The following is a 27,426-nucleotide window of genomic DNA, read 5'->3' as shown; positions in this document are numbered from 1 at the left end:
ACCTGCTCAACACTGAGCGGCACTGGAGCTTCCCTAGTTTCAGCCTTGTTATTGAAGCTCGTCTTGTTCCTTCGCCACTTATGGTTCATGGGCAGAAATCGGCGATGTCCCAAGTAGCAATGCTTTGAGCCATGTTTTAACCACAAGTAATCGGTATGCTTGTGACAATAAGGACAAGCAAACTTACCTTTTGTGCTCCAACCAGATAACATCGCATATGTGGGGAAATCATTAATTGTCCACAGCAGAATTGCATGTAGAGTAAAATTCTTCTTCTCCTTCTCATCCCATGTTAAAACTTCCATTAACCCATAGATCATGTAGCTCATCGATCAGAGGTTGCAAATATACATCAATGTTCACTCTAGGAGATTTAGGCCCAGGTATCAATATCGACATCATCCAATAAGGTTGTTTCAAACACAGCCAAGGAGGCAGGTTATAAGGAATCAGTATCATGGGCCAACAAGTGTAATTAACATTCAACATCCCAAATGATTTGAAGCCATCAGATACAAGTCCCTAGTCTAACATTACGTGGATCAGAATCAAACCACTTATACCTGTCATTCATGTGCTTCCACGCCAATGAGTCTGCTGGATGCCGCATTTTCCCATCACTAACCAATTCTTCCTTGTGCCACCGCATCAATGATGATGTTTCCTTTGACATATATAATCTTTGCAATCGAGGAGTAAGTGGAAAATACCTTAGAACTTTGCAAGGAGTGCGCTTCTTTGCTCCACCACTTTCGCTAGACCGCCAATCTCATCAGAATTTGTGTCGTCTTTCTTCTACCTACTCTCACCACATGTTGGACACGTGTCCATATCAGCCAACGGCCCACTGAAATAACACGTAGTCATTCACACAAGCATCGATCTTAATGTATGTGAGGCCAAGGTCGCAGATAATCTTCTGTGCTTTCTTGATAGTGTCTGGGATACAATGTCTTGGGGGGAGTGTATCTCTCCATAGGCTAAGTGTTTGCTCTGAGTTCTCCTTACTCCATCCACCCATGCACTTAAGCTAAAAGAGCTTGACCAAGAATGATACCTTGGTAAGCTGTGAGCCTGGCCACAACTCTTGTTGCGCATCTTTCAACAAATCAAAGAATTTCTTTGCACTCTCACAAGGCTCTTCATTTGTATTGCCACTGGTTGCACCCCTAATTAATGCGGACAACAGATTGTTGGCGGATGATGCATCCTCTGGTGGGCCTACATTCAGATCCCTATCATCATTCAAAAATATGCCAGCGTTACCTTTCTCTTTGACAAAGTTCTCATCAAACCCTTTTGTTAGCAAGTCCATTTGAACCTCGGATTTTCTTTTGTACACGACTCCACAACACCTTGAACATGGACATGGTGCAGTTTTTGATGCATTGGTGCCTTTGAAAATAGTATCAATAAATTTGTCCAGACCTGCTTGCCACTCAACTGATGACTGAGGCAACAGCATCCAACTCCGATCATCATCATGTGCCATTAATTATATCTTCGAAATATCACAATGATTTCCTGTAGCACGTTAAATTGAAGGGATCATGACATTATTATAAACTTTATTTATCAGAGATAAAGAAAATTAAAAATCTGTCAATTTTCTGAGCCAAGCTTAAAAAAGGGCCCTTTACTTTAACTATAATTTAATAAACTTTAATGCATCCAAAGGGCATTTTTATCAAACTTTATATACTAGTATATCTAGAGCAATATTCAGAAGCTTAGCACTGTCCATTGTGACAACAGCTACCCAGCATGTTTTGCTATTTTCTCCATCCATGTCAGAACAGTAGTTAATGGAAACAAATGATTATCTCCTTAAAATAAATGTGATGAACCGAAACTCAGATTGGAGTATTACACATTAAGTCACAATAACTAATCAACACTGCTAGACCAAGCCAAAAACGAAACAGCTTGACCTCAGCATAAATAGAGTACCATTGGCTAAGAATGGAATGTTTTTGCACTGAACCAGACAAATTAAAAGCCAATGCATCTGAATAAGAATCTTGCAAAAATTTGTCTGGATTATCAACAACAGTGAGTAATTTGATCTAGTCAAGTACCAAACTTAACAGTAATATGTAGAGAAAAAACTGAGCAATAATGCAAGCATACGTGATTCTCTTTTTCACGTCGATGATCACTGGCCAGCCGCTGATCGTCTCTCTCGTGGATGATGAAGGGTGCGAGGTGAAACTGGTTCAACGCTCCATCCCCTCTCACACGTCGAGGAAGGACTGGACGGTGCTCGCTCTCCTTATCTTGTCGATGATCAGGAAGGAACTAAGGCACCAATATGCCGTAGTCGCTGTAGGGAATTCAAGGGCCGTGACGACTACGGCCGTAGGGAAGGGGTGCCACGACGACAAAGGCTTCAGGGAGGCCTTGATGGCTTGACCACGCTAGCTGCTGGTGCTGGCTGTAGGGATCAGGGGGGGGCCTCCACCACATTCTTCGCAAGGAGACAGCGTGTGGGGGAAGAAGAGAGGCCACGGGAGAGAAGGAGCCACGACAGGAGCTACAAGCCGTGACCTCTACGTGATATGTAAAATTAGATTAGATCCTTTTTCCAATATAACTGGTCAACATTAATTAATATAGGGTACTTTCGCTATTACTAACACAAACATAGACGTAGCCTAGTGGTAGGAGCTTACTTTCAAGACCAAGAGGTCTCAGGTTCGAAACCCATATTGTTGTCATTTAAAAAAAATTATGCAACCATTAAAGTGGAAAGGCTTAGGTATTGCAACAATGTAATTTTTCATTGCTATATTATAACCTTTTTGCAATGAACGAAACTGCTACATACAACGAAACCATAATCGTTGCAACCTTAGTGATTGCAACGAACTATTTTTTTTGTTGCTATATGTACCAATTTTTTGCAATGCAAGCAACTATTATATACAACGGAACATATTCGTGGCGATATAGATGGGCTATTGCAACCATAAAATAAAGAGTTGCAATATCACCTTAGTATTGCAACAAAAATAAACTTGCCCGCAACGCAAATCAAATCGTGGCAACATTAATCACTTATTGCAACCGTTCAATAATTTGTTGCGATAACACTTACTTTTTGCAACGATCTCCACACTTATGGCCACAAAACAATCTTCATGGCAAAAAACCAATCTATCACAACCAAAAGTGAAAATCGTTGTGATAACAACGCTTGTTGCAACGAAACCATGTCGTTGCGACAAAAAAGCATGGTATAAGGGCCAGAAGTTAGTAGTGTGGTGTTGACGGCTTCGCACCAAAACAAGTCTAGCATCTTGTACTCATCTAGCATTGTCCTTGCCATGTCAATTAGTGTACGATTCTTCTTTTCCACTACACCATTTTGTTGAGGGGTGTATGGAGTTGAGAACTCATGCTTGATGCCTTCTTCATCAAGAAACTCCTCAACTTGGGTGTTCTTGAATTCGGTCCCAATGTCGCTTCTCATTTTCTTGATGGGGAGACTAAACTCCTTTTGATATCTTCTAACAAAAGTCTTCACTTTGTCTCTAACTTGACACATATCAAACAAGAAAAATACCTAAGTGAAACAGGAATAATCATCAACAATAACAGACCATATTTGTTACTCCCGATACTTAGGTAGGCGACCGGTCCAAAGAGATCCATGTGTATGAGCTCCAACGATTACGTCATGGTCATGATGCTCTTTGGTGGGTGAGGTATGCCAACTTGCTTTCTAGCTTGACAAGCGCTACATATCCTATCTTTCTCAAAGTAAACATTTATTAGCCCAAGGATGTGTTTGTTCTTTTGAAGTTTGGCCAAGTTCCTCATCCCAACATGGGCTAGTCGGCGATGACAAAGCCATCCCATGCTAGATTTTACCACTAAACAAGTCTCAAGGTTAGCTTTACTTTTATTGAAATCAACTAGGTAAAGCTTGTTCTTTAAATGACCCATAAAGACAATAGAGAAATCCTCCCTTCTAAAGACTTCCATACCCTTATCCGTAAAGAGACAATTGAAGCCTATCTCGCATAATTGAGAGACAACAACAAATTGTAACCTAACGAATCAACATGTAAAACATTTGTAATTGAATGCTCAAGGGTTATAGCAACTTTACCAAGACCAATCACATCTCCCTTAGAGTTGTTTCCAAAGAGAATATTTTCATTTGAGTCCATCTTTGGGGCATATGATGAGAACATACTCCTTTCTCCAGACATATGATTTGTACATCCACTATCAAGCACTGAACTTGACCCATCGGAGGAGTATGCCTGCAAAACAAATTTAGTTGCTTGATTTAGATCCCTAATTAGACTTGGGGCCTTGCATGTTAGTCACAAGAAATTTAGGAACCCAAATAGAAGTATTCCCATATGTCTTGGCTTCCTTTCCAACATATTTAGCAACCACTTTTCCACTACTATTGTTCCTTAAAACAAAACATGAAGTCAAGCTTTGTCGAGGTGGTTGAAACTTTGGTTGGTAGGCATACTTGTTCATAGTACCCCACACTGATTCCTTTGGCTTCTATTGAACCTGTTTCTGCTGGGACACCTTCTTCTTGGGCTTAGTTTGATTAGGAGCAGAATTGGTAGCCTTCCTATTTTTGCGGGGAGCGGCACAACCGGCCTTCACTGTGGCACTGCTGTGGTGCGGCACTACTGCTCTGGACTATGGCACTACCGCTGATTGTGCAGGCTAATCTGTACCAACTCTTTTCTTCCTCTCAAACTTGACACACTCATAGCCATTTATAATCTTTCTTCCATTTGTCTTGGCTCCTACAGTGTGCCCAATCCCATGCTTGATTGAGGGGTGTCTCCCTTGCTTGAATTGAGGCACTTTTGAGTCATTTGCCTTCTTATCACTTACTTGAGCCTTACCACTCAAGCAGCCCTTGCCAATAATCTCATTGAGTCTAGCAATTTCTTTTCTCAATGCCTCCATGTTTGCAAGGTTAGTGGAATAAGCATTCAAATCAATATTATAACATTTTCCACAACCTTGACTAGTGGAGGTAGTAGAGGCATCCTTTGCATTAGAGGAATGTGAGTTGCTATCCCAAAGAATGTTATATTGCAGCTCAAGTTCTTTGTGCTTTTCATCTAAGTCACAATAATTTTTCTTGAGAGCAATATTTTCTTTCTTTGTGATAGCATGGTCCCCTTGTTCTTTGGCCAAGGCCTTGCGCAAGCATTCCACCTCACTTCTCTCTAATGCAAGACCTTCCTTGCTAGCAATGTAGAGATCCTCTTGTTGGATAAGAGTTTTCTCTCTAGATTCTAGCTTGGCTTGGACACTCTCTAAGTCCTCCATTAGTTTAGTGATGAATAGTTTGGTCTTTCCATCTAAGTTCTTAATTAATTTATCAATTTCTTCATCACTAGAGCTATCACTAATATCACTACTAGAGATATCACTAGGAGGTGGAGGTGGAGGAGCTTTGGCCTTGGATTTAGATTTTACCTTCTCACCCTTTGCCATAAGACAAATGTGAGGGAAGTAGTAGTCATCATTGAATATGTTGGTGAAGAGTCTTGGTGAAGAAGATGGCTCATGGATAGCAATGGTTGCAACTTTCTCATCTTCTTCACTTGAGGTTTCAATAGATGAATCCCATTCATGCCCAATGTGAGCTTCTCCCATGTTTTTCTTGCTCTTTCTCTGGTCGGCCTTGTCCTCCTTCTTCTCTTTCTTATACTTGTTCTCCTTAATCTCATGTGGGCACTTAGCAATGAAGTGATCGGTGCTTCTACAATTGTAGCATGTCCTCTTCTTCTTGTTTGGAAACTTCCTCTTTACTACCTTGTACCCTTGCTTCTTCAACCCTTTGTGAAACCTCCTCATAAAGAGAGCAACATCATCCACTTTCTCATATTGGTCATCATCATGTTCACTCTCACTAGAGGATGAGGTGGTCTCTACTCTTTCTTGAACTTGCTTGATTGATTTGGGCTTGCTAATTGAAGCTTGCTTGTTGGTCTTGGACTTGCTAGTATAGCCTTGCTTGCTTGATTTGTTGGCCTTGAGAGCTACATCCTTGTTGATCTTGATGCCTTCTAGCTTTGCTTGCAATTCTCCAAGCTTCTTCCTCTCATTTGCTTCTTCTCTCTGCATGTCAAAGGTCAAGATTCTCCCAAGTACATCATTTGGTGTGAAGTACTCAAACTTCTTGTCTCTAATTAGAGTTACTACAGTCTCATTTCTTGGTGAATAAGCTTCCAACATAATCTTGACAACTTTGTGATCATCTAGCTCATCACAATCATAGCCTTTAATCTTGCCCACCATGGTCATCAACCTATCAAACATCTCTTGTGGCCCTTCTCCATCCAAGATAACAAATTGATTGAGCTTGGACATCAATAAATCAATTCTTGCTTTTCTCACTTTGTCAACCCCTTCATGTGCAAGATGCAAAGTATCCCAAATTTGCTTGACAACATCCACACCAATCACTCTATTGTACTCATCACCATCCAAGGCACTAAGTAGCATACTAGTAGCTTGACCATTGAGGTGGATGATTCTCATTTCTTCCATGGTTGGATTCTTGGGATTAACCGATGGCTCAAATCCATTGCAAACAACCTCCCAAATGCTGAGATGAAGACCTATAAGATAGGCTCTCATTAAGTGCTTCCACTTGGCAAAGTTAGTCCTATTGAAATGAGGTAACTTGCCCGCGGGCACATTGATGAAAGACTTGCGATCATGGTTAGTCATAGACATAGAAGAATAGTTAAAGGATACGGTGGCATATTTGTTGTCGTCATTCTTCTTGCCCTTTCCTTTCTTGTCCTTCTTGCTATGCACTTGGTAGGACTAATCATCATCACCATCTTTGAAGCTGCTAGATAGCTCACTTGAAGATGCATTGGAGGCTTTTGCTTCTTGTTTCTTCTTGTTTCTTGCTCCTCTACTTTTTCTTCTAGCTTCTCTCTTGAGTCTTCTTTCTTCTTTTCTTCTTTTCTTCTCTTCTAACCGCTGCTGCTCCTTCTTCTTCTCTCTTGCTTCTCTTTTCTCTTTTCTAGCTACCCTTCTTCTTCTTTCTTTCTTCTTCATTTTGAGCTTTTTCGGCATCGGTTGCCTCTAGCTGTGGGAGCATGGAGTTGCTCGTTGTAGAGGCGTTAAGCTCACTGCTGTCGGTGTCATACATCCCAACATCCTCTAGATCGACATTGATGGGCTTCACAACACTGGATCCTCCCCTGGGCTCCATACCTCACGTGGTGAAGGCACATGAGGTAACCCGCTCTGATACCACTTGTAGGATCTCTAGTATGCCTAGAGGGGGTGAATAGGCCTGTAAAAATTCAACTCAAACCGAAGTCAAATTCACCCATGGCACTACCGCTCTGTGAGCGTGGCACTACCGCACCTACAGGAGAGATTAGTTCATAGTTCAAAGTCTACCTAACAAAATTTAGATCGGGTAAATTTTTTAGCTTCCTGCAGGGTAGTAGGTCACAGATCAATAGCTGAAAGTGGTGAGAACACCACACACAAGTAGATCGGCCTGAAACCCTAGAAATCACCTCAACAACAACAAGAACACAAGTATAGCAACACAAGCACAAGATGACACTAGGATTTATCCCATGGTTTAGCTCGCCACCAAGGCTTGCCTAAGTCCACGTTGGTGAGGTATACCACTAAGGTTTAGGGCTTTTCAACCCTACCTCGTTCTCAAGTCAAGAGAGTGAACTCTTGAGATGAGGGGTGATTTTACTCGCTGCAAGAGGTGGTTACAAACCTCTTAGGGCTGCCACAAACTTGCCAAGCTCACCGAGCGACGCTCTAGCTGGCTAGGAGCCAAGCTCCAAGAGTAACAAACACAACCGCTAGCCAAAACGTGAACCAAATGCTCTTTAGGCTTTGGGAATCAGTGGAGCTGCTCTCTAATCACTTTTGGCACCTTTTTCTCTCAAGGATTGATGGGGAAGTCAAAGGGAAAGCTTAAGAGCTTGAAGGGCACCAATGAAGGAGAGAGAAGATGAGCACCTGCTCATTTTTATCGATCTGAACCATTGGGGAAGAAGAGAGAGACATTATGGAGGACAGAGAAAAGTATAAATACCCCCTTGCCTCCCAACGGTTACTTAATTGTGGCAGTGCCACGGTACGGCAGTGCCTCTCTCTAGGTGCGGCACTACCGCACCCAGCAAGATAGCAAGGGTGAAGAAGTTGTTAAGTTGGCTGTCTTGGCTGAGGTGTGAGGTTGTTTTATGTAAAGATTGAGCATTTGGCTGCACACTTTTAACCAGTTGTAGTGTCCCCCTTTATAGTACGGCTTTTCCCATAGTCAATTTCAAAAGACAAAAGAATTTAAAACTCCTTTGAGCACGATGCCATCCTTATTTGTACTTGGGGGCTCCTACTTTCCATGTGACATCCTCTATAATGAATTCTCTACTTATCGTCTTAATAAATCTCATTAGTTCTCTAATTAGGTGGTCGTCAACACCAAAACCCACATTAGGGCTTGATTGCACTTACAGAACGGCCATTGTCAAATGCTATGACATGTGGCAAGGATCAAGGGTCTAGACCCTCACTGCTCATGGTCCAGAGCAGGGTCAGGAGCATGGGTCTAGACCCCTAAGAGAGTAATGACTATAACTTTGTTGGGGCTCTATAAATAGACCTTGGTCGGTTTGGGTTCACTCTTTTGGTCATTCTTACATGTGATAGCATCCTTTGAGCTAAGCCAAACCTCTCCCACTCATTCTCTTGCTTGGTTGTGCATCCTAAGTGGGTTAGGAGTGATCCAAAGTGCATTTGCTTGAGTGATTGCATCTAGTGACACTTGGGGAACGATTTGCTATGGTTTTCTTGTTACTCTTGGCATTTGCCGATGCCTAGAGAGCTTGGAGCAGCAGTTGAGGTTCAGCCTATGTTGGTGACTGTTCATGGCCAACTCTGGTGATATTGTGAGGGGTTCTTGCACCTATTCCCCATGGGTGATCGTGAAAGGTTACTCTAGTGGATTGCTCGTAGCTTGTGGATCCCCATCTTGTGTTGGTTGTGCGACACCCGATTGCGGGTTAGGCATGTGATGCCTATTAGCGCATGAACCTCCAAGTGGGTGAATCGCTACAAGGGGACGTAGCTTGCCAGTAAGTAAGTGAACCTCGGAGGAAAAATCATTGTGTCATCTTGTCTCCGTGGATTTCATTGGTATTCATTATGATTGATCTCTTGCCCGGCTCAGTATATCATTCCTAGCACTTGCATTTACTTTCTCATATACTTGTGTAGTGCTAGTTGTAGCTAGTGTGTAGTGTAGCTTAATTAGTTGTAATTACTCTTGCTAGCTTGCTCACTAGTGGTAGAATTAGTGACCTAGCCATTGATTGATATATAGAGATTATAGCATACTAGACTTCTGGATAGGTGGCTTGCAACACTTGTAGTGCTAGTGCAAAACTCGCTTTACGCCATTTAGTTATCTACCATTTGTCTTAGCGTTGTTGTAGAAATTTTTTATAGGCTATTCATCCCCTCTAGCCATTTAGGACCTTTCAGAGCGTCCGATGTGGGCGTAGTGAGCCCAGTGAAGGGGGCAACGGCTCCTTAAGCCATGGGGCTCTATAAATAAGCCTTGGCTGGGGTTGCTCACTCTCTTGGCTCTCTAACTGATTAATACACCTTGTGAGCATACTCCAACACCTCCCACTCATCTAGCCTTTGATTTGTTCATCCAAAGTGAGATTGGGAGTGATCTTAGTGTATTTGCTTAGAGTTTGAGTATCTAGTGGCACTAGAGATCGTGTGAGCTGTGGGATTGCTTGTTACTCTTGGTGGTTGCCTTCACCTAGATGGATTGGAGCAGTGGTGATAGTTGAGCAGAGGTTGGTGATATTATCTCTGGCTCTAGTTGGTGATATTGTGAGGGGTTCTTGTGCTTATTCCCCAGCAGAGCACCAAAAGCAACTCTAGTAAATTGCTCGTGCATTGAGTGTCCTCATTTGTGTTGGTTCTTACGGCGCCTAAGTGTTGGGGTAGGCATGGTGTCTATTAGCGCGTGAACCACAAAGTGAATCGGTCGTCACAACGGGGACTATCTTGCCGGCAAGCAAGTGAACCTCAGGATAAATCATTGTGTCAATAATTGGTATTCTTGATTGATTTATCTCTTGTTGGTTCGGTATGATTCTCTATCTCACTTGTGCATTACATTTATTCATTCTTGCCTTGAGTAGTAGTAATTTGCTAGTGTAGCATAGTTGAGTAGCTAGAAGTAATTAGTTGTAATTCTTGTGCTAGCTAGCTCACTAGTTAGTTGAATAGAAACTTAGCTAAATTGTGTGACATAGAGACTATAGTCATTACAATTGAGTAGGTAGCTTGCAACACTTTAGTAGAGCTAGAGCAAAAAAACACTATTATCGCCATTTAGTTGTCTAACCCATTGCTCTAATGTTTTGTAGAAATTTTTATCAGGCTATTCACCCCTTCCTATAGCCATTTAGGACCTTTCAGCCTTCCCCTTTTCACGATAAGCTTTGTTGTCCTCGCAGTTTCTCTTTCTTTTGTTGTTGTCGTTTCCTTTTGGGGCTTGGTTGACTAGTTGTAAGAGATTTATTTTTCTCTTTTTCATCGTCTAATAAAATTTACAGCAAAGCTCTTGTTGTCCCTTCAAAAAAAATTCTTCGTATTTACACTATTTGGGTGCAAAGCCATTAGTTAAATTAAGATCATTTTCAATGTCTCTTAAAGCGGCTAACATCTCTCAAAATATTTCTTTTCCATAAACCAAAATCTTAATAACTTATCCCTCCATTCTAAATTATAAGATGTTTTGACTTTTTTAGAGATATTGTTTTTATTATATATCTAGAAAAGCCAAAACGTCTTATAATTTAGAATGGATGAAGTATTTATTATCTATTTAGCTATTTTAGGTAACAGAACCAACTTCGCTAAAATGCTACTTATCTATTAGTAGTTCATGCATAGTGGTGGCACTATGTGCCATATACCACCCTAAAATTTAATTAAAGATTAAGACAAGCAGTAGGGGATCAAAGCAAATATCTATTGCATATGGCAAATTAATTGGTTGTTTTTACTCTCATGTTGGTTTGGTTTGTTCGGTTTTTAAACCCTTCAGTTTTCATGGATTAGTAACTGATCAGATAATTACAAGCTAAAGTATAAAATCAATGTAAAAAGCTCAAATATAAAACCGAAGTCGTAGTCGAACACCAAACTTCTGGAAAACAAAAACCAAAGCCAAAACCAAAAACTGAAAAACCGATAGTTCAGTTCGGTTCTCGATTTTTGGTGAAAAACTCCCCAGCTCTAGTTCTGTATAAAATAACTACATCTAGAGGTTAGAACATGAATTATTATGTCCTCACATAAGCCTTTTTTTTACTTGGTTCATTTTCCACTAAATGTAATCTCCTTCTGAATTCAAATAAGATAAGGAGGAATAAGTATGGCAACTCTTGATGCACCTAAACATTTTATGTGATTGTCAGTACCAAATGGGGCATAAAAAGACTTTGTATGTATTGCTAGTCAATATTTTTGCTTATATTTCACGCAATTTTTTAAATAGTGGGCTAAGACATTTAGCAACAGCCTCCTCTAGGAGCTATAAAAATTCTACCGCAGGATTCAAGGGAAGCTATTTCACTTAGCAGTTTTATGGAAAGATGAAAAATCTTAGTTAGCTATGCACAAAATCATGTAACTAAGGAAGTTCCATGAACACTAATACTCAAATACGTTTATTGGGATCTAGGAGAACATGTCTCCGAGTACATTACTTAATGTTCATTAAATCAACATACTCACAATTATGATCAATATTCATATTCATTCAACATTCAACAATAAAAAATTCAATAATTATTCAATATTTTATTATTACATCATAGTTAAGTAAAGACCACAATGAAGAGGCGTAGACTAATAGTTATCTAGAGTAAGGAATGAATGAATTCTTGTCTTGATCGGTATTACTAGTGCTAAAAGTATTTCGTAAGCCAAATAGTAGTGCTTAGAGGGGCTATATAGTGGCATTAGCGGCATCAGAGGAACAATTGACACTATCATAGTGGTAGATCTTATGAAAAGCTATAGCGAGCTATTTATAACCATGACTCCACAAAGAAAAGAGATGTTATTCATGAGAAGTACACCAACACCTTCCTTGGCTTTGAACTACATATAGGCCACAAACTTTGGACTTGAATTGACATACGATATGTTTATAGACCTGCAAATTTTTAGTTTATGGCACGGTAGTTTTAGCATGCTACTATTGTTTGTGTTGCATAATACGTGTGTCAACTCAATAAGAAAGTTACCAGTGGATATGTTTCTCTCTTCATATATGAAATGATTTCAAAAGAATTTTTATTTTATCTCTTCTAACATTCTAACAAGTTCACTCTTGTTCAGCATATTAGGGCATTGACAAATATGAACTGAAGAGGGCTTTTGGCATTTCTCTATTGCTAATGCGGACGTAAGTTTTGTCAAATAGCCTACTGCTAATACTGCAGGATCATGTTTAAATGCAAATGTTGGTGTACAAAACCTGATCCTTTCATGGTAGAAGCCATTACTTTGTTGCCAATTAATGCTTTCCAATGGTGACTTTGAGAATTCTATCAAGTTCTCACTGATACTGTGGTTACTCTCCAGTGCAGCACTGATACTGTAGTGCATTGAACATGCAACCTCACTATACCATAATTCCGGTGCTTATTTGTGGTGTCGCACCAGAAGTATTCCTTGATGCCACCAGAGCAGAGCTCTCTGATGGTTGCATAGGAGAACTCCGGTGCATGTAAAAAGTGACCAAACTCTTCCAATTCAAACACTTTGAATTTGGCTTCGAGTTTAATCCACATTTGGGATTCATTTGAGCTACCAAGTGCTAGTTCACGAGTGCGCATCACATCCACTCACTAAACTCACTTAGGTCAAGTTACCCATACCCCCTTTATAGCATGACCAAAGGAGAATAAGAACATAAACTACTCTAAGTGTCTCTTAGTTAACTTTAGAGGACACTTAGAACTAGCTCGTCCTTAACATCATGCATATCCTTTGAAAACTTATTTAAATCCATTATTAGGGGCATGGAAACCATAATATCCTAATCATATCTATCATTGTGACCTCACTAAATAGTATCGTTGCAAAATACACATTAGTATTAATGATTATCATTAATCGCCAAAAGTGAACTAGAGGTCTATGCATACATGGACTAGTACTTATTCACAATTGTTTTGGGAATACCTGTAGGTTTTGTAGACTTATTTTTGTCCTTTGTGAATCGATTCCACATAGCTACATGGACTTATAGTTGGATCCTATGATCTGTATACATGAACTGGTCCAAGATAGGCGTGAGCATGACAAAGCCATGCCTATGTTTCTAGTGCAAGCAAATCTTTCATGAGTGACCAATATATTTCAAAGAATGCGAACTGAGCAAGGTCTGCTGGTTAGGTTCCTTGGGGTAGAAGTGGAACCTATCTCTCCGAGTTCAAGTTCTTCATCCAGATTCAAATCCTTGACTTGATATGGGTGCTTGTACTTTCTTGTATTTATTCTAGGATTTAAAGGACTATTTTTATAACGATAAGCAATATGCTCGTCAAAGAGAGACATCTATAGCGACTTCTTCAATCTTGAGATTTGCTTGTCCAATCTTTCAAAAGTGCTCACTAGGGTAGAATGTGTGTGCGGTGATAGGGAAAAGGAATGAGTGTATAAGTATTTATGTTTGTTGTGTGTTCTGTTTGTTAATATAAATGTGCGCAATGAGTGTATGAGTATTTATGTCTGTACTGTGTTGTGTATGTTAATATAAATGTGTGCATCTACTGTGTTTTAAAGAAAATATGTTAGAAAGTTTTATTGAGACAATTAGTTAGTCTGTTTGGATCTTATATACGCCGTTTGTCCAAAAAATAATGTAAAAGTTCACATTTTTAGGAGTCAAACAATTTAAAGTTTGACTAAAGTTACACAAAAAATACTAACGTTTATGATATAAAATAAGTACAATGAGATTAATTATGTAATATATTTTTATAGTAAATTTAGTTGGAGGCACAAATATAATATTTCCTCCATTCTAAATTATAAGATCATTTATTTTTTCTAGATACAATGTATGTAGAAAATCTAAAATTTCTTATAATTTGAGATATAGGGAGTATTATTCACCATAAACTCGGTCAAACTTAAATTAGTTTGACTTATACAAATCTTACAGTTACATACATCCTTTTTGTAATGGATGCAGTAGCTAATAGTTAGCTACTAAAGATTATCTTTGAATGACAACTAATAAATCATATTGTGTCTTACCAACCATCAATATAACAATTAGCTGGCTTCTTAATAGTTACTGGATCTAATAAACGGGTCTTAAACTACGTTTGACTGATAGTACCTCTCCTTTCTTTTTTCCTTTCAAGTCACGCATATATGTCCTACTGGGTGACTGGTGGGACCTCCCCTGCTGTCCTGTGTCCAATCCACTCTCGGATTCCCCCTCCTCCCGCGAGTCGGCCAGCTGGGGGCTCAAGACTTGCCGCCAATTCGCTGAGTCCCGCTCCGACTCCATCTCCCGCGCTATAAATCCAGGCCTCCCGCACTATCTCACCGTACGTCATACGCTGCATTGGAATTGAAACCCTAAGGCATGGTTGTGGCGGCGGCGGACATAACGCTCGAGAGCAGCGGCGCTGGCGCTGCCGTCTCCTCCCGGCGCCCGATGACTTGCCCGGCGTTGCCCGTTGCGCCGCTCCAGTTTTTCCACCGGATCCCTGCCGCGCCCCACGAGATGATGAAGCAGGCACTGGCTCTGCCCGCGGATGACGTGGACCTGCGGCTGTCGGACCTGGAGCAGGTCTGCCACCTCGGAGAGGGCGCCTGCGGAGTGGTCACCAAGGTGCGCCACCGTGGCACCGGCACCGAGTTCGCGCTCAAGACGGCCCACTATGCCCACCCCAGCAGAGCTGCGGACGAGGAAGCCGAGGCGCTCCGCCGATCTGCCGGGTCGCCGCACGTCGTGCGCTGCCACGCGGTTCTCAGCGGCGCTGGCGGCGAGCCCGCCTACGTGCTCGAGCTCATGGACGCCGGGACGCTCGGCGGCATCATTGGCCGCCGGGGAGGGCGCGGGATCCCCGAATGCGCCCTCACCGAGGTGGCCGCGCGGTGCCTCCAGGGGCTCGCGCACGTCCACTCCCGCGGCGTCGCGCACCTCGACTTGAGGCCCGACAACCTTCTCGCCAACTCCCGGGGCGACATCAAGATCGGCGATTTCAGCGTGTCCAGGATCCTATACGGTCGCGCCGACGAGCGCCGCAAGGTCTCCGTCGCCGTTGGCTCCCCCATGTACTTGAGCCCCGAGCGGTTCGAGCCTGATGCCCACGCCGGGCCGCGCGGCGCCATCGCCTCCGACGTCTGGGCCTTCGGCGTCACGGTCCTGGAGCTCTTCTTGGGGCGGTGCCCTTTTCTGCCCCCAGGTGGAGTGAGGCCGTCGTTCGAGAAGCTGAGGAAGGCGATCTGCGACGGGGAGCCGCCGTATGCGCCAGAGCGTGCGGCGGCGTCCCCTGAGCTTCGCGGGTTCGTGGCAGCTTGCCTGCAGAAGGACCCGAGGCGGCGTGCCACGGTGGCGCAGCTGCTCGCACACCCGTTCGTCGCGCGACGCCACGTCGATGAGTCTTGCCAGGCGCTGCGGGAACTCATCGTGGAGACGCTGGAGTAGAACGGTAGCAGGAGCAGAGGTCGATTAACTGATTATTTTCTCATTAGCTGATTGTAGTTTAGAGTGCATAAGATTGTATAATCACTTTTGTGATGATGTTCAATTTCAATTTTGCATATTTGTCCTTAAAATAGAATGCCGACAATGTTGGTTGCCAATGTTTTTATCTAGCGAGACGGTAAGATGTGTGTAAAAACGGCCGTACGTGTCAAATTTGGCATTGCAAAGTGGTTAGTGTAATGTCATAGGTTGATAGGTGGACGTGTTTGTGTTTCTGATGTGTTGATTAGATACGTTTCTGGTAGATGTAGTCATGATAGTATAGATGTTTTTATATTTGAGCAATAAACTCATGTGATATGGCTTTGCATGAACATGTATATGTCGAGTCAAGTCGTGGACTTGCTTGTATATCTTTATTTACGTGCGGGTGCTTTTTTTTTAAATAATGGATTTATTAATCCGGTCTTTATATCCACGGAGGATATACACAGCCAAAAGGATACAAGAGCACTTAGACTCACACCATAACAAAGAGGAAAACACACACAAAAGAGGAAAAAACTATGACCTCGGCACATCCCTACTTCTCGACATTCTCTCCTGAAACCGCCAGATTCGGCGAGTGAAAGTCGTCAAGTCGTTGTCGTCCCTAGCGCGGCATCGCTACGAGCCTCCACAGGTGCCATCTTCATCCGCTTCAAGTAAGGTGACGCCACATGTCACTGGTTAGCCCACCTTCATCCGTCGTCATCCATTCAGATCTAACCGATCAGACATGAGCCGACAGGATTCGCTTCCACTTCGCCGGATTCCATGGCCTCTGCCAGTCGTCACTGGAATCATGGTTGTCGCCTCTACTAGAGCCCTCTGCCGCTGCCGCCGAGGATATCCTCTTCCGCTCGGACTCCCAGGCTTCTGCCGCCTCTAGGGCCACCGTTGCTGATGGGATCCACCTCCTCCTCGCCAAGATCTTCACCGGCGCTCAGACCTTCGCTGCCCCTAGGGTTGACGCCACCACCGAGGTCTTCGGACTCCGAGGCCTCCGTCGCCCCTAGGACACGGATGCCTTCGGACCACCTCCACTGGATCCACCTTCTCCCTATCGAGGACTAGCCGTCGACGCTTAAGCCTCCATCGTCCTCTACCACGGCTGCCGCCACCCAAAGGTATGACGCCGCTACGCACCGCCCTCTCAACCACCTTCGTTGTCGTCACCCGAAGGATGAGGCCCTCAAAGATTCCGAGGCACGACAATCGCCGGGGCGGCTTCCAAGCTATCGTGTCGCACCATTGCCGGGGGGCCTCAGCGCCTCTGCCATGCTGCATGTGCCCAAGCGGACACCACCGCCGGAGCGCCAGCCATGCAGCCGCGCCGCCAACACGATGCAGAGCCACCACGGAGCAGCCACAATATGCCATGCAGGGGAGGGCCTAGACGTGCAGAACGGGAGATGATGACTTAGAATACTAAATTCATGTGCAGATGCTTCTTGAGGGCAAAGCGTGGTCAATAACAGAATCAACCTAGGTTAAGAATGATGTGGTTGATAATGGGAAGAGATTGGGAGCTAGGTTAAGAAAGGAACTAAGGCTCTAATGATCAAGTAGGCCACAAAGATTAGTCTATATACTACTCCCTCCGTTCCTTAATATAAGCCATATAGATTTTTAAAGAAAATTTTAAAATATAGGTACGTATCAGCTCCCACGCTGATTAATTTGGAAACATTCCCACCGTACATAGCACATGCCCCAACCAATCCCTTAGATTTAGAAAGCAATCTGATTGGGAGAGAGAAAATTGCCTGATTTTCCTTTTTTTCCTCGGTCTCACATCCTTCCCAAGGCCGTGCGTTAATATTGATGCTAAAAACTATATGGCTTATATTAAGGAACGGAGGGAGTAGTTAGTATTAATAGTATACTAGCAAGGTAGGCATACACATTCAAAAGTTTCCCATTCAAAATTATGAAAAACCACCTCGTGAGCACATATACTATCCTTCCTTTTCTTAATTCTCTTTTAATCTTTCCTTGTCTCTTGCAAACCATCTTGTGTATTTTGGTAAAAAGACTAACATATCTCTCAATTCACCTCCCATTAATGCCAAACTGTCAGTTTAGAACCTATGGATGTGTAAAACCACGGTTTAGAAAGAAAAAAAAAGTGGTCCAGTGTGTTGTTTATAACAGACTACATAGTTTTAGCGATACTGTGGTTTTCAAAACCATAAATTTATTGCATCCAAACTGTCGACGAAATATGGTCGACAGTCTACCTAGGGGTATGCCCAAGGTAGTAGATTATCGGCAGACAAATGCGCAAGCTACAAACAAGATGGTGACGCAAGACAGACACGAGGTTTTATCTAGGTTCGGCCGTCGTAAAGGCGTAATACCTACGTCCTGCGTCTGATTGTATTGTTGTATGTCAATGAAAGATGTTTTTTGAGAGGGGTCCCCTGCCCGCCTTATATAGTCTGGGGGGCAGGATTACAGATCTGGAAACTAATCCTAACCAATTACAATTGCCATAGGTGGCCGGATAAGGATCCCTATTCTAACCGACCAGGATTTTGCTTGATCTCCAGATCTACCTTGATTCCTTGCGCGGGACTCCAAGCAGATTGACCGAGCCGCACGTCGTCTTCTAGTGGGCCAGACCCCCTGGTCCGAGCTGGCCCAAGCCTAGCCGTAAGGGTATAGGGGTTAATACCCCCACAGCTAGTCCCCGAGCATTGCGACACGCCATTGATCTTCTTCGACTAATGCAATCTGTCTTCATGTCATCTACAACTGGCTGAAACATTGACCAAGCAAATGTGCTAGTATTCTGGTCAGCACAGAGAGCAGTAGACCACGATTATAGCCGAAGATTCCGGTTGTCCGAAGAATGCATGGTGCTCTAAAGAAAAAAGAAAAAGATTTTTTTCCTGATCAAGTGTGCCCACTTGTATTTCTGAAAAGAAATGTAAGTGACCCTTGTACAATAGTAGTTATGGCCAACAGTCAGAGCATAGGGGTCGATAAAATAAGCACATTCACCGCAAGGTGAAGTGTGCCCACTTAGTCCCCGAGCCTGGTAGTAGGTGACATAGGCACGTGGTGCCAGGGTCTAAAAAGAATTCCCAATTAAGTTGAGAATCCAATCGTTGTACAAGCGATACGAGATGCACCGGCAGGTGCATCGTACCAATGTAGTCCCCGAGCTTGCTGGAAGGCGAGGTATCAGCCTTGTAGCAAGGTATAAGTTAGAAAAAATAAATGCCTCTCAACTGTATGCGAGTACTAATCACATGTAGCCGAGAAGAGCGATCTCCGAGCAATGGTCGGAGAATGGTCGGTGCAGTCCCCGAGCGAAGCATGGGTAAACGACGAATCCTCGAGAATAACCGTAGTCAGTTTAGTCCCCGTGCATGAGGGTGATCGAAACAGTCCCGAGCACGAGAGTGGTCGTAACAGTCCCCGAGCACGATGGTGGTCTGGACAGTCTCCGAGCACGATGGTGGTCTGGACAGTCCCTGAGCACGATGGTGGTCTGGATAATCCCTAAGCACAAAAGGTGTGGCAAAAAAACCATATGCCACTTGTACTATTATTTCATGTATTTATTTATTTGCTCTGACAAGTCCGATCTGACATGTCTGGTCAAAGAAGTAGATGGGTATAGCACGTCATACTGCCTTTTTGTCTTATCAAGCAAACAGTTGCGTGGCACCTGTCAGTAGGTGCATCAGCGTGGGCTCTCCCACACTGGCAACAAAGAGGCGCATATATTGGCGTAGATCTCAAGGCTGTGAAAACAACCGTCCACGGCGCGTGCACACGTCTCCCAAGAATCCCGGGTAGACGAAATGACATAACTCTTGGGTTAAATACAGTATAGGATAGGTAAGTTACTATTTACTGAACCCCATTGCCATTCACAACCGCAGCTTTCTTCTTCCTCTCGCCAACCCTAATACATCCGAAATCGCCGCCATTTCCCCGTTCACCAGCAAGGCCAGAGTCATGGCGAAAAGTGATGCACAGAAGAAAGCAGGGGTCATGGCGAAGGAATGGTGGGAATAAAAAAGCAATGAGCAGACCATTGAAGACCTCCTCACCATGGGGGTACTCCACAACAAGGAGCTAGCAGGATGGCGTGCGCCGGAAGGCGAGGGGTACCCCGATCCACAACCAGGTGAGATCATGGTGTTCAAGATTTCTTTAAACGGGGATTTGGGGTTCCAGTACATCCATTTCTTCAGGGGCTCTGTCTTTACTACGAGATTGGGATTTGCAATCTGCATCCCAACTCGATCCTCCTTATCGCCACTTTCATACATCTCTGCGAAGCATATGGCGGCTTCCAGCCCCATTTCAATTTTTTCCGCCATCTTTTCTATCTGCAGAAGAAAGGAAGCGGTGGTTCGAAGATAGCCAGGGGTGTGTATCTCAACCTCCATGACGGCATGAAAGCCTAGTACCTGCACTGCCCATGGAACACGTCGCTCGACGACTGGTACAAGAAATGGTTCTACATCCGTGAAGAGCCGAACATGATCACGCTGTGCGACGTGGGCTACATTCCGGAGAAGAGGACAAGCTAGGTCAGAGAAGCCCGAGCATCTAGAACAGATTCCAGAAATATTTGGAATGATCTCGTGGAAAAAACTGGATGGTTCGAGCAGTGGTCGGAAGCTTCATCAGCCGACGGATCCAGCCCTACCAGAGGAGGGTACATCCTGGCTATGAGTATCAAGGTAGCGTGGACCCGACGAGGATGAGGCAGGAGGCGCTTGACAAAATTCGAAGTCAAAGTCAGAATTAGGCGAGCTATTTAACTTAGCTGATCCAAATTATGCCAGATTGAGCGACATCGAGCACGCTTTCAAGCTTGCCCGACCTCCCCCAAAGGTAACTCGTATTACCTTGTACCCGTAGTCTTATATTGTGGTAGGATAAGTGGAAACTTACTGTGTTCACTCCCTTTTGTTACCTAGGTTAATGGTCGGGATAGAGCGACAGTGTTTGTGTCGCCACCCCCTAGGAGTAGAGTGGCCACAAGGAGCTAATCCCACCACCCAGACCAGCGTCGAGATCGAGGACGAGGACGTCGACTGGACGGTGCTCGGAGCGAGAGAGGAGGCAGCAGGCCAAAGCCGCTGGTAAACGGCCGGCTGCCCCCAAACAGCCAAAGAAGAGATCAGTAACCACCCTGCTCACTGGAGGGGCGCTAACTATCAATGAGCCCGAGAGGCACCTGAAGGAGAACCCAGCCGACAAGCGTTGGTAGGTGATTTTTGCCTGGCTGGACGATGGCATAGACGAGGGAGAAGGTGCAGACGCCTTTCAACTTGTCCCTCGGAAAAGGAGGAAACAACTAGAGTCGATGGAGCAAGGAACGCAGCCAACGACGGAAGCGACAACTCAACCGAACACACCACCGACCACTGCAGCGTGAAGGACAAGCGGTGGAGGAGTCGAGGACCAAGGCCCAGTGATAGTGCTGGATGTAGAGGGAGACCAGGCGTCACCTGCACAGCACGTGGAGCAAGTATGGCCGAAGAGACGCGCCTTCTCCATATCATTCCGCGCTTCCAACATGTAAGTATTTCTAATCTTAATATAAATTAGCAATTTGCATTTAATATGATTGCCTTATGAACTTATCTCAGATGTACTAGCTCAGCGTCCACCGAAAGTCCGGACCAGCTAGCCGAAAGTAGCGTGGTGCCACCAATAAGTGTAGAGCAGACTGCCCAGCAGCCGACCACCGAGGAACCCATAGTAGAAGATTCGTCGGGGCCTCAGCAAGCAAGCAGTCAGACAACAGTCCCCAAGCAGGGTAGTTGAGGGAACAGCCGAGCTAGGCATGAGTGCTCCTAGTGCTAAACCTACTGAGGGCAACACCTCAGCATCGAGGGTAACAGAGCAGACCGAGGAGCAGCGGCCGGAGGTGAGAGCACAGACCACGTTTATCGACGTTGTAGCCCATGGGAAGGCTATGGTGATCACAGATGCTGCTAATGCCAGACCCGCACTAGGACCCGAAGAAGAGCCCGAAGAGGATGAGGTGGAGGAGGTCCTGGGCCATCTGCAAGACAAGCGACAACATGTGTATGTGTCGCGTTGGCGGAACGACCAATGGGTTGTCCATGAGGAAATCCTAGAGGTCGAAGAAACCAAGAAAGTTGAACGGGTGGCGAAATGGCTTGTGACGGAGGTGCAGGTAAGCTTTGCTTCACCCCCTAGTCTTGTTGTCTAGTCGTAGTTGTCTTACTTAGCTATCTGCACACAGGACTTAATGAAGACCGCAAGGTACAGCAAGAAATGCTTCGACTAGATCGAGGGGATCGCTGCAAGCAACAAGGAGCTGACGGCGGAGGTGGAACGCTTGCACCAGCGACTTGAAGCCGCTAATCATGAAAAAATGGTGCAAGAGTCCTAGAACCATAACCTGGTCATCCAGCTCAATAATAAAGAGTGGGAAAGAACAAGTAAGTAGCCATTTTATCATACCAACTACTGACAAGTGTTGTTGCATTGTTGGTAGTAACAGCTGTAGTGCAGGCTTAGAAGCTGAAGTGATCCATCTCTGAGAGGAGAACAGTCGTGCGGTCGTGGAGTGTGATCGCCTGAACAAGAACAACAGAAAACTGGTGAGAGCAGTCGTAGCTCTAGGACCACACAACCAAGATGATAGAGGAGCTGAAAGGTAAGTTGTCCAAACCCCTTTGCTCATTTTTGTTGCCTGTCCGTAGATTGGCATGGTCTGAAGTTTTAATAGCGTGTGCGGTTTGCAGTTATAAAAGTCAATGCAAAGAAGCATCTGGAGGCCATGATAAAGATCATGATGGATGGAAAGCGCAATGCCAAGAGATCACCAAGGACCATGACACCTGAAAAAGCCAGTGCCAGGAGGTGGCAAAGGGCATTTTGCCGGTCCTTAACCTCATCAATCCGGCGCTAGTAGAAGATGTGCCAAGGACGCCGCAGCTGGGATTGATCGAGAGATGCCAAAAGGCATGGGGATGGTTCTAGGAGTTCGTGAAGGAGGCAGGAGAGTACGTAGGCGCACATGTGCTGAGCATGGTACGTGCTCACTACCCCCTGATCGATTTCAAGGCGCCTAGAGGCTGGATACCCGAAGGAGGTAGATCCAGACAAGGCCGAGGAGCTATGGATGACCCAGCTAGACTTGTCGGCGAAGATAATTGGTGACATTAACCTTTGTGGAGGTGCGACACCACCCGTACAAGGAACGCCATCAACAAGTCAGCTGGGAGCGCCTTTATTTTCAAGCCAACCGGCGAAGCCTACGGTCTCGACCAGCCAGGCATCGGCGGGGCCATCTTCTTTAGCTCGATCAATGCCAGAGTCCTCGAGACCCGAGCACGATGTCAGGCCCAGTGAGCAGCAGGTGCCGCGTGCCCCGACCAGCCATTAGTGTAGGCTATAGCTGTAGAAGAAGATGTAGTTGTGTTATTGTAAACTTGGACCTTTTCAGGCAAGCTTGTAATAACGTAACTGTATATCAACATGAGCTTGTTTGTTTTGTAGAAAACGTGTTTAAGCTCGGATATCGTGCTGATGTAACTAAGTTAGAATGTGTTGGCGTTCTGTTTAGTTGTACCAGTTTAGTCGACACGTCATCCTGAAAGGTTTGTATGGCCCTGGTTTGTCTTACGGTCGGAGTGTGAGGATGCGTAGCTTGTGCACACATAGAAACACACAAGTCAAACCAGAGAGCACCTGCCGATCACCCGTAGCATAGAGAGCGGATCCCATGCACGCGTTGGGAGGAACCGGAGACAGGGCCTGCTCCGAAAACCCGAGAAGGAATGGTGGTCGGTTTTAACTGGATAGAGTTAGAATAACAATAGACTTCGAAATGACACATTAGAGTGGTCGGAGAAATCATAATAGCTTTATTGAAATAAATCAATAGTACAAGAGGGGTACATATCTTAGTAGCTAAGCATAGAAACGCCTAAGCTTGTCGATGTGCCAGGAATTGGGTACGTCTGTGCCGTCTAGGCGAGCTAACCTGTAAGATGTAGGGCGTGTAACCTCCTTGATCATGAAGGGTCCTTCCCATGGGGTTGCGAGTTTGTGGACACCAGCCTGATTCGTCTTCCACTTCAGGACCAGGTCCCCGACCATGAAGAACTGCTCCTTGACGTTCTTGTTGTAGTACCTACGCAAAACAGCAAGGTATTTGGCTGTACGTACGCAAGAATCGAGCCGCTTCTCTTCTGCACTATTCACTTCTAGCTCCCGTACTTCATTGGCCTTGTCTTCGTCGAAGTTCTCTACCCGTGCTGATCTGAAGGCTATATCTGCTAGGAGCACTGCCTTAGCGCCATAAACCATAAAGTATGGTGATATGCCTGTATTGCGACTGGGCTGTGTTCTGAGACCCCAGACCATGGCTGGTAACTCTTTGAGCCATCTTCTAGGAGCTTTGTCATTCTCTCTGTACATCCTCTTCTTAAGTGCATCCAAGATCATACCATTTGCCTGCTCGACCTATCCATTAGCTCTAGGGTGTGCCATCGAGACGTATTTTACTACTATGCTCCTTTCATCGCAGAAGTCCCAAAAAACATTCTCGGTGAACTGAGTACCCAGATCAGTGATGATATTATTGGGTATGCCGAAACAGTGGATGACCTAGTCGAGGAATGTGACAGCCTTTTCTGAAGATGCCTTGACCAGGGGCATGTACTCTATCCACTTGGAGAATTTATCAATCAGCACAAAGACGCATGTAAATTTCTAGGGCCGGTTTGAAAGGCCCGATCATATCCAGTCCCCAGCACTGCGAAGGGCCAAGAGGCTGGTATAGTCTGAATCTCATGTGCTGGTACAGTGGATTCTCTTGGTGAAAGAACTGACAACCTTCACAATGGCGGACTAGCTTCTCTGCATCGGCTACGGCTGACGGCCAATAGAACCCTGCTCGGAAAGCCTTGCCAACCAGCGTTCTCGAGGCCACGTGGTTGCCATAGGAGCCAGAGTGGATTTTGTCTAGGAGATGTTCACCATCCTCCTGGGTTATACACTTCATCAAGATTTCCTCCTTCGTGTTCTTGCGCCACAATTTGCCATCGACGAGCAGATACTACTTACTGCGACTGCATCAGGCGTTTGTTTTCTGTCCGATCGGTGTAACCGCTACCATCTGTTAGGTACTTGATGAAAGGTACTCTCTAGTCAGGGCTCCTTAGTGGTCGGAGGTGGTTTGGTGGTGTTTGACGCCGGAACCGTAGCCACCAATAGCTGGTCTGGAGGCTTGTCGACCGCGGGATCTTCTTCTTTGATGGAGGGCGTGAGCAGGTCTTGAACAAATACGCCATGTGGGACTTTGGCTCGGGATGATCCTAACTTTGACAGCGCATCTGCTGCTTGATTTTTGTCCCGGACCACATGTGTGTACTCGATGCCATAGAACTTGCCTTCCAGCTTTCTGATCGCTTTGCAGTATGCGTCCATCTTTTCGCTGGTCGTATCCCAGTCCTTGTTGAGTTGGTTGATGACCAGAGCCGAGTCTCCATAGACATAGAGACAGTTTGACACCGAGCTCGACCTGCAATGCGCAGACCGTGTAGGCATGCTTCGTACTCGGCGGCGTTATTAGACGCCGGGAAATAAATCCTGAGGACATATCGGAGCTGCTCCTTGGATGGTGATACGAAAAGGACTCCTGCTCCTACGCCGTCGATGTTGAGAGAGCCATCGAAGTACATCTTCCAATACTCGGTGGGCCCCTAAGAGGCAGGTGTGCTTAAGTCTGTCCACTCGACGATGAAATCGACAAGTGCCTGAGACTTGATTGTAGTACGGCTTGCAAATTCCAAGGAGAAAGGGCATAGCTCCATTGCCCATTTGACGATGCGCCCGTTTGCATCCTTGTTGCGAATGATGTCTCCCAGAGGGTACTCAGTCATGACCACCACACGATATCCGTCGAAGTAGTGTTTCAACTTTCGGGATGTGATTAGTATGGCGTAGATCAGTTTCTGAATCTGTGGGTACCTGGTCTTGGATTCATTGAGCACCTCACTGATGAAATAAATTGGTCGCTGTACCTTGTAGACGTGGTCGGGCTCGTCGCGCTCGACCACCATGGCAGTGGAGACCACTCGATTAGTTGCCGCAATGTAAAGCAGGAGGGTTTCGTCTTCTCTGGGAGCAGTGAGGACCGGAGGTGATGTAAGGAATTGTTTCAGCTGTGTAAAGGCAGCGTCTGCTTCCTCCGACCACTCAAACTTCTCGGATGCTTTGAGTAGCTTGAAAAATGGTAGTCCTTTTTCGCCTAATCTTGATATGAAACGACTGAGGGCAGCCATGCATCCGGTAAGCTTCTGAACATCCTTCACCTTTTTGGGCGGCTTCATGTCCAAGACAGCTTTTACCTTCTCTGGGTTAGGGCGTATGCCGTCGTGACTGACGACGTTGCCGAGCAATATACCAGATGGAACACCAAAGATGCACTTCTTTGGGTTTAATTTCCATTGGAATGTGTTAAGAGCTGCAAAGGTACGTTCTAGGTTGTCAACAAGGGTGTATGCTTCCTTGGTTTTAACAACTACATCATCAACATAAGCCTCGACGAGGTCGTCTTTTATCTCGTCTTTGAGGCAGGCCTGTATGGCGCGTTGGTAGGTAGCCCCAGGCGTTCTTGAGCCCGAACGACATGGTCGTGTAGCAGTAGGCGCCGAAGGGCGTGATGAAGGATGTCTTGATCTGGTCGTCCTTTTTGAGAGCGATCTGGTGATAACCAGAGTAGCAATCGAGAAAGGAAAGCAACTCGCAACCGGCAGTTGAATCTACGACCTCGTCTATGCGAGGTAAGCCGAAGGGGTCTTTAGGGCAGTGTTTGTTGAGATCAGTGTAGTCAACGCACATTCTCCATTCATTATTCTTTTTGCGTACAAGAACCGGGTTGGCTAACCACTCTAGATGATATACTTCTTTGATAAATCCGGCTGCTAAAAGCCATGTAACTTCTACCCTAATAGCCTCCTTTTTGTCGCGAGCGAACCGTCGTAGCTTCTGCTTGATGGGTTTGGCCTTGCCATCGACATTTAAGGAGTGCTCGATCAAGTTCCGAGGTACACCGGGCATGTCAGCGGGTTTCCATGCGAACACACTCACGTTGCTTCTCAAGAACCTAACGAGCGCGTCTTCCTATTTAGGATCCAGGTTGGCCCCGATAAGGGCCGTTTTGCTGGGATCGCCATCGACCAGCTGGATCTCTTTGTGCTCTTTGGACTTGATGTTCTTGCGTGGGGCCTCGAGCTCTAGGATCTCTAGGTGATCGGCTGGGGTCTTCTTGGCGTCGAGCGTGGTCTCGGCCATGCGAATAGAGAGGTCGTGAGCCTCTGCTATTTTGAAGCTGTCATCCTCGCAGGTGTAAGCTGCGTATACTGTTGCCCCTGAGAGTTAGAACCCCCTTCTCAGTAGGCATCTTGAGCACCAAATACCTATAGTGAGGTATGGCCATGAACTTGGTGAGCGCTGGTCGGACCAAGGATAGCATGGTAGGTGCCTTCGAAGTCGGCGACCACGAAGTTGACGTAGTCGGTGCGGAAGTGGTCTGGGGTACCAAATTGCACAGGTAGCGTGATCTGCCCGAGAGGTGTGGAGCTCTGTCCGGGGAGAACACCCCTAGAACTGTGCCT

General features: G+C 45.2%; 1 protein-coding gene across 1 annotated transcript; it reads left to right on the top strand.

The window, feature by feature from the left end:
* The first annotated feature begins 14,683 nt into the window (after positions 1–14,683).
* Positions 14,684–15,751, top strand: LOC136460756 (mitogen-activated protein kinase kinase 9-like). The gene has a single exon (XM_066460336.1). The coding sequence runs from the start codon at positions 14,684–14,686 to the stop codon at positions 15,749–15,751; it is 1,068 nt and encodes a 355-aa protein (XP_066316433.1).
* Positions 15,752–27,426: the final 11,675 nt, after the last annotated feature.

This window comes from Miscanthus floridulus, chromosome 6 (genome assembly GCF_019320115.1).
Source record: "Miscanthus floridulus cultivar M001 chromosome 6, ASM1932011v1, whole genome shotgun sequence".
Taxonomy (NCBI): domain Eukaryota; kingdom Viridiplantae; phylum Streptophyta; class Magnoliopsida; order Poales; family Poaceae; genus Miscanthus; species Miscanthus floridulus.
The sequence above is the reverse complement of the archived record's forward strand: the minus strand, read 5'-3'. Positions and strand labels throughout refer to the sequence as shown.

Bases quoted from the DNA above. Each gene is read 5' to 3' on its own strand.
- LOC136460756 (XM_066460336.1), top strand. From the start codon at position 14,684: ATGGTTGTGGCGGCGGCGGACATAACGCTCGAGAGCAGCGGCGCTGGC.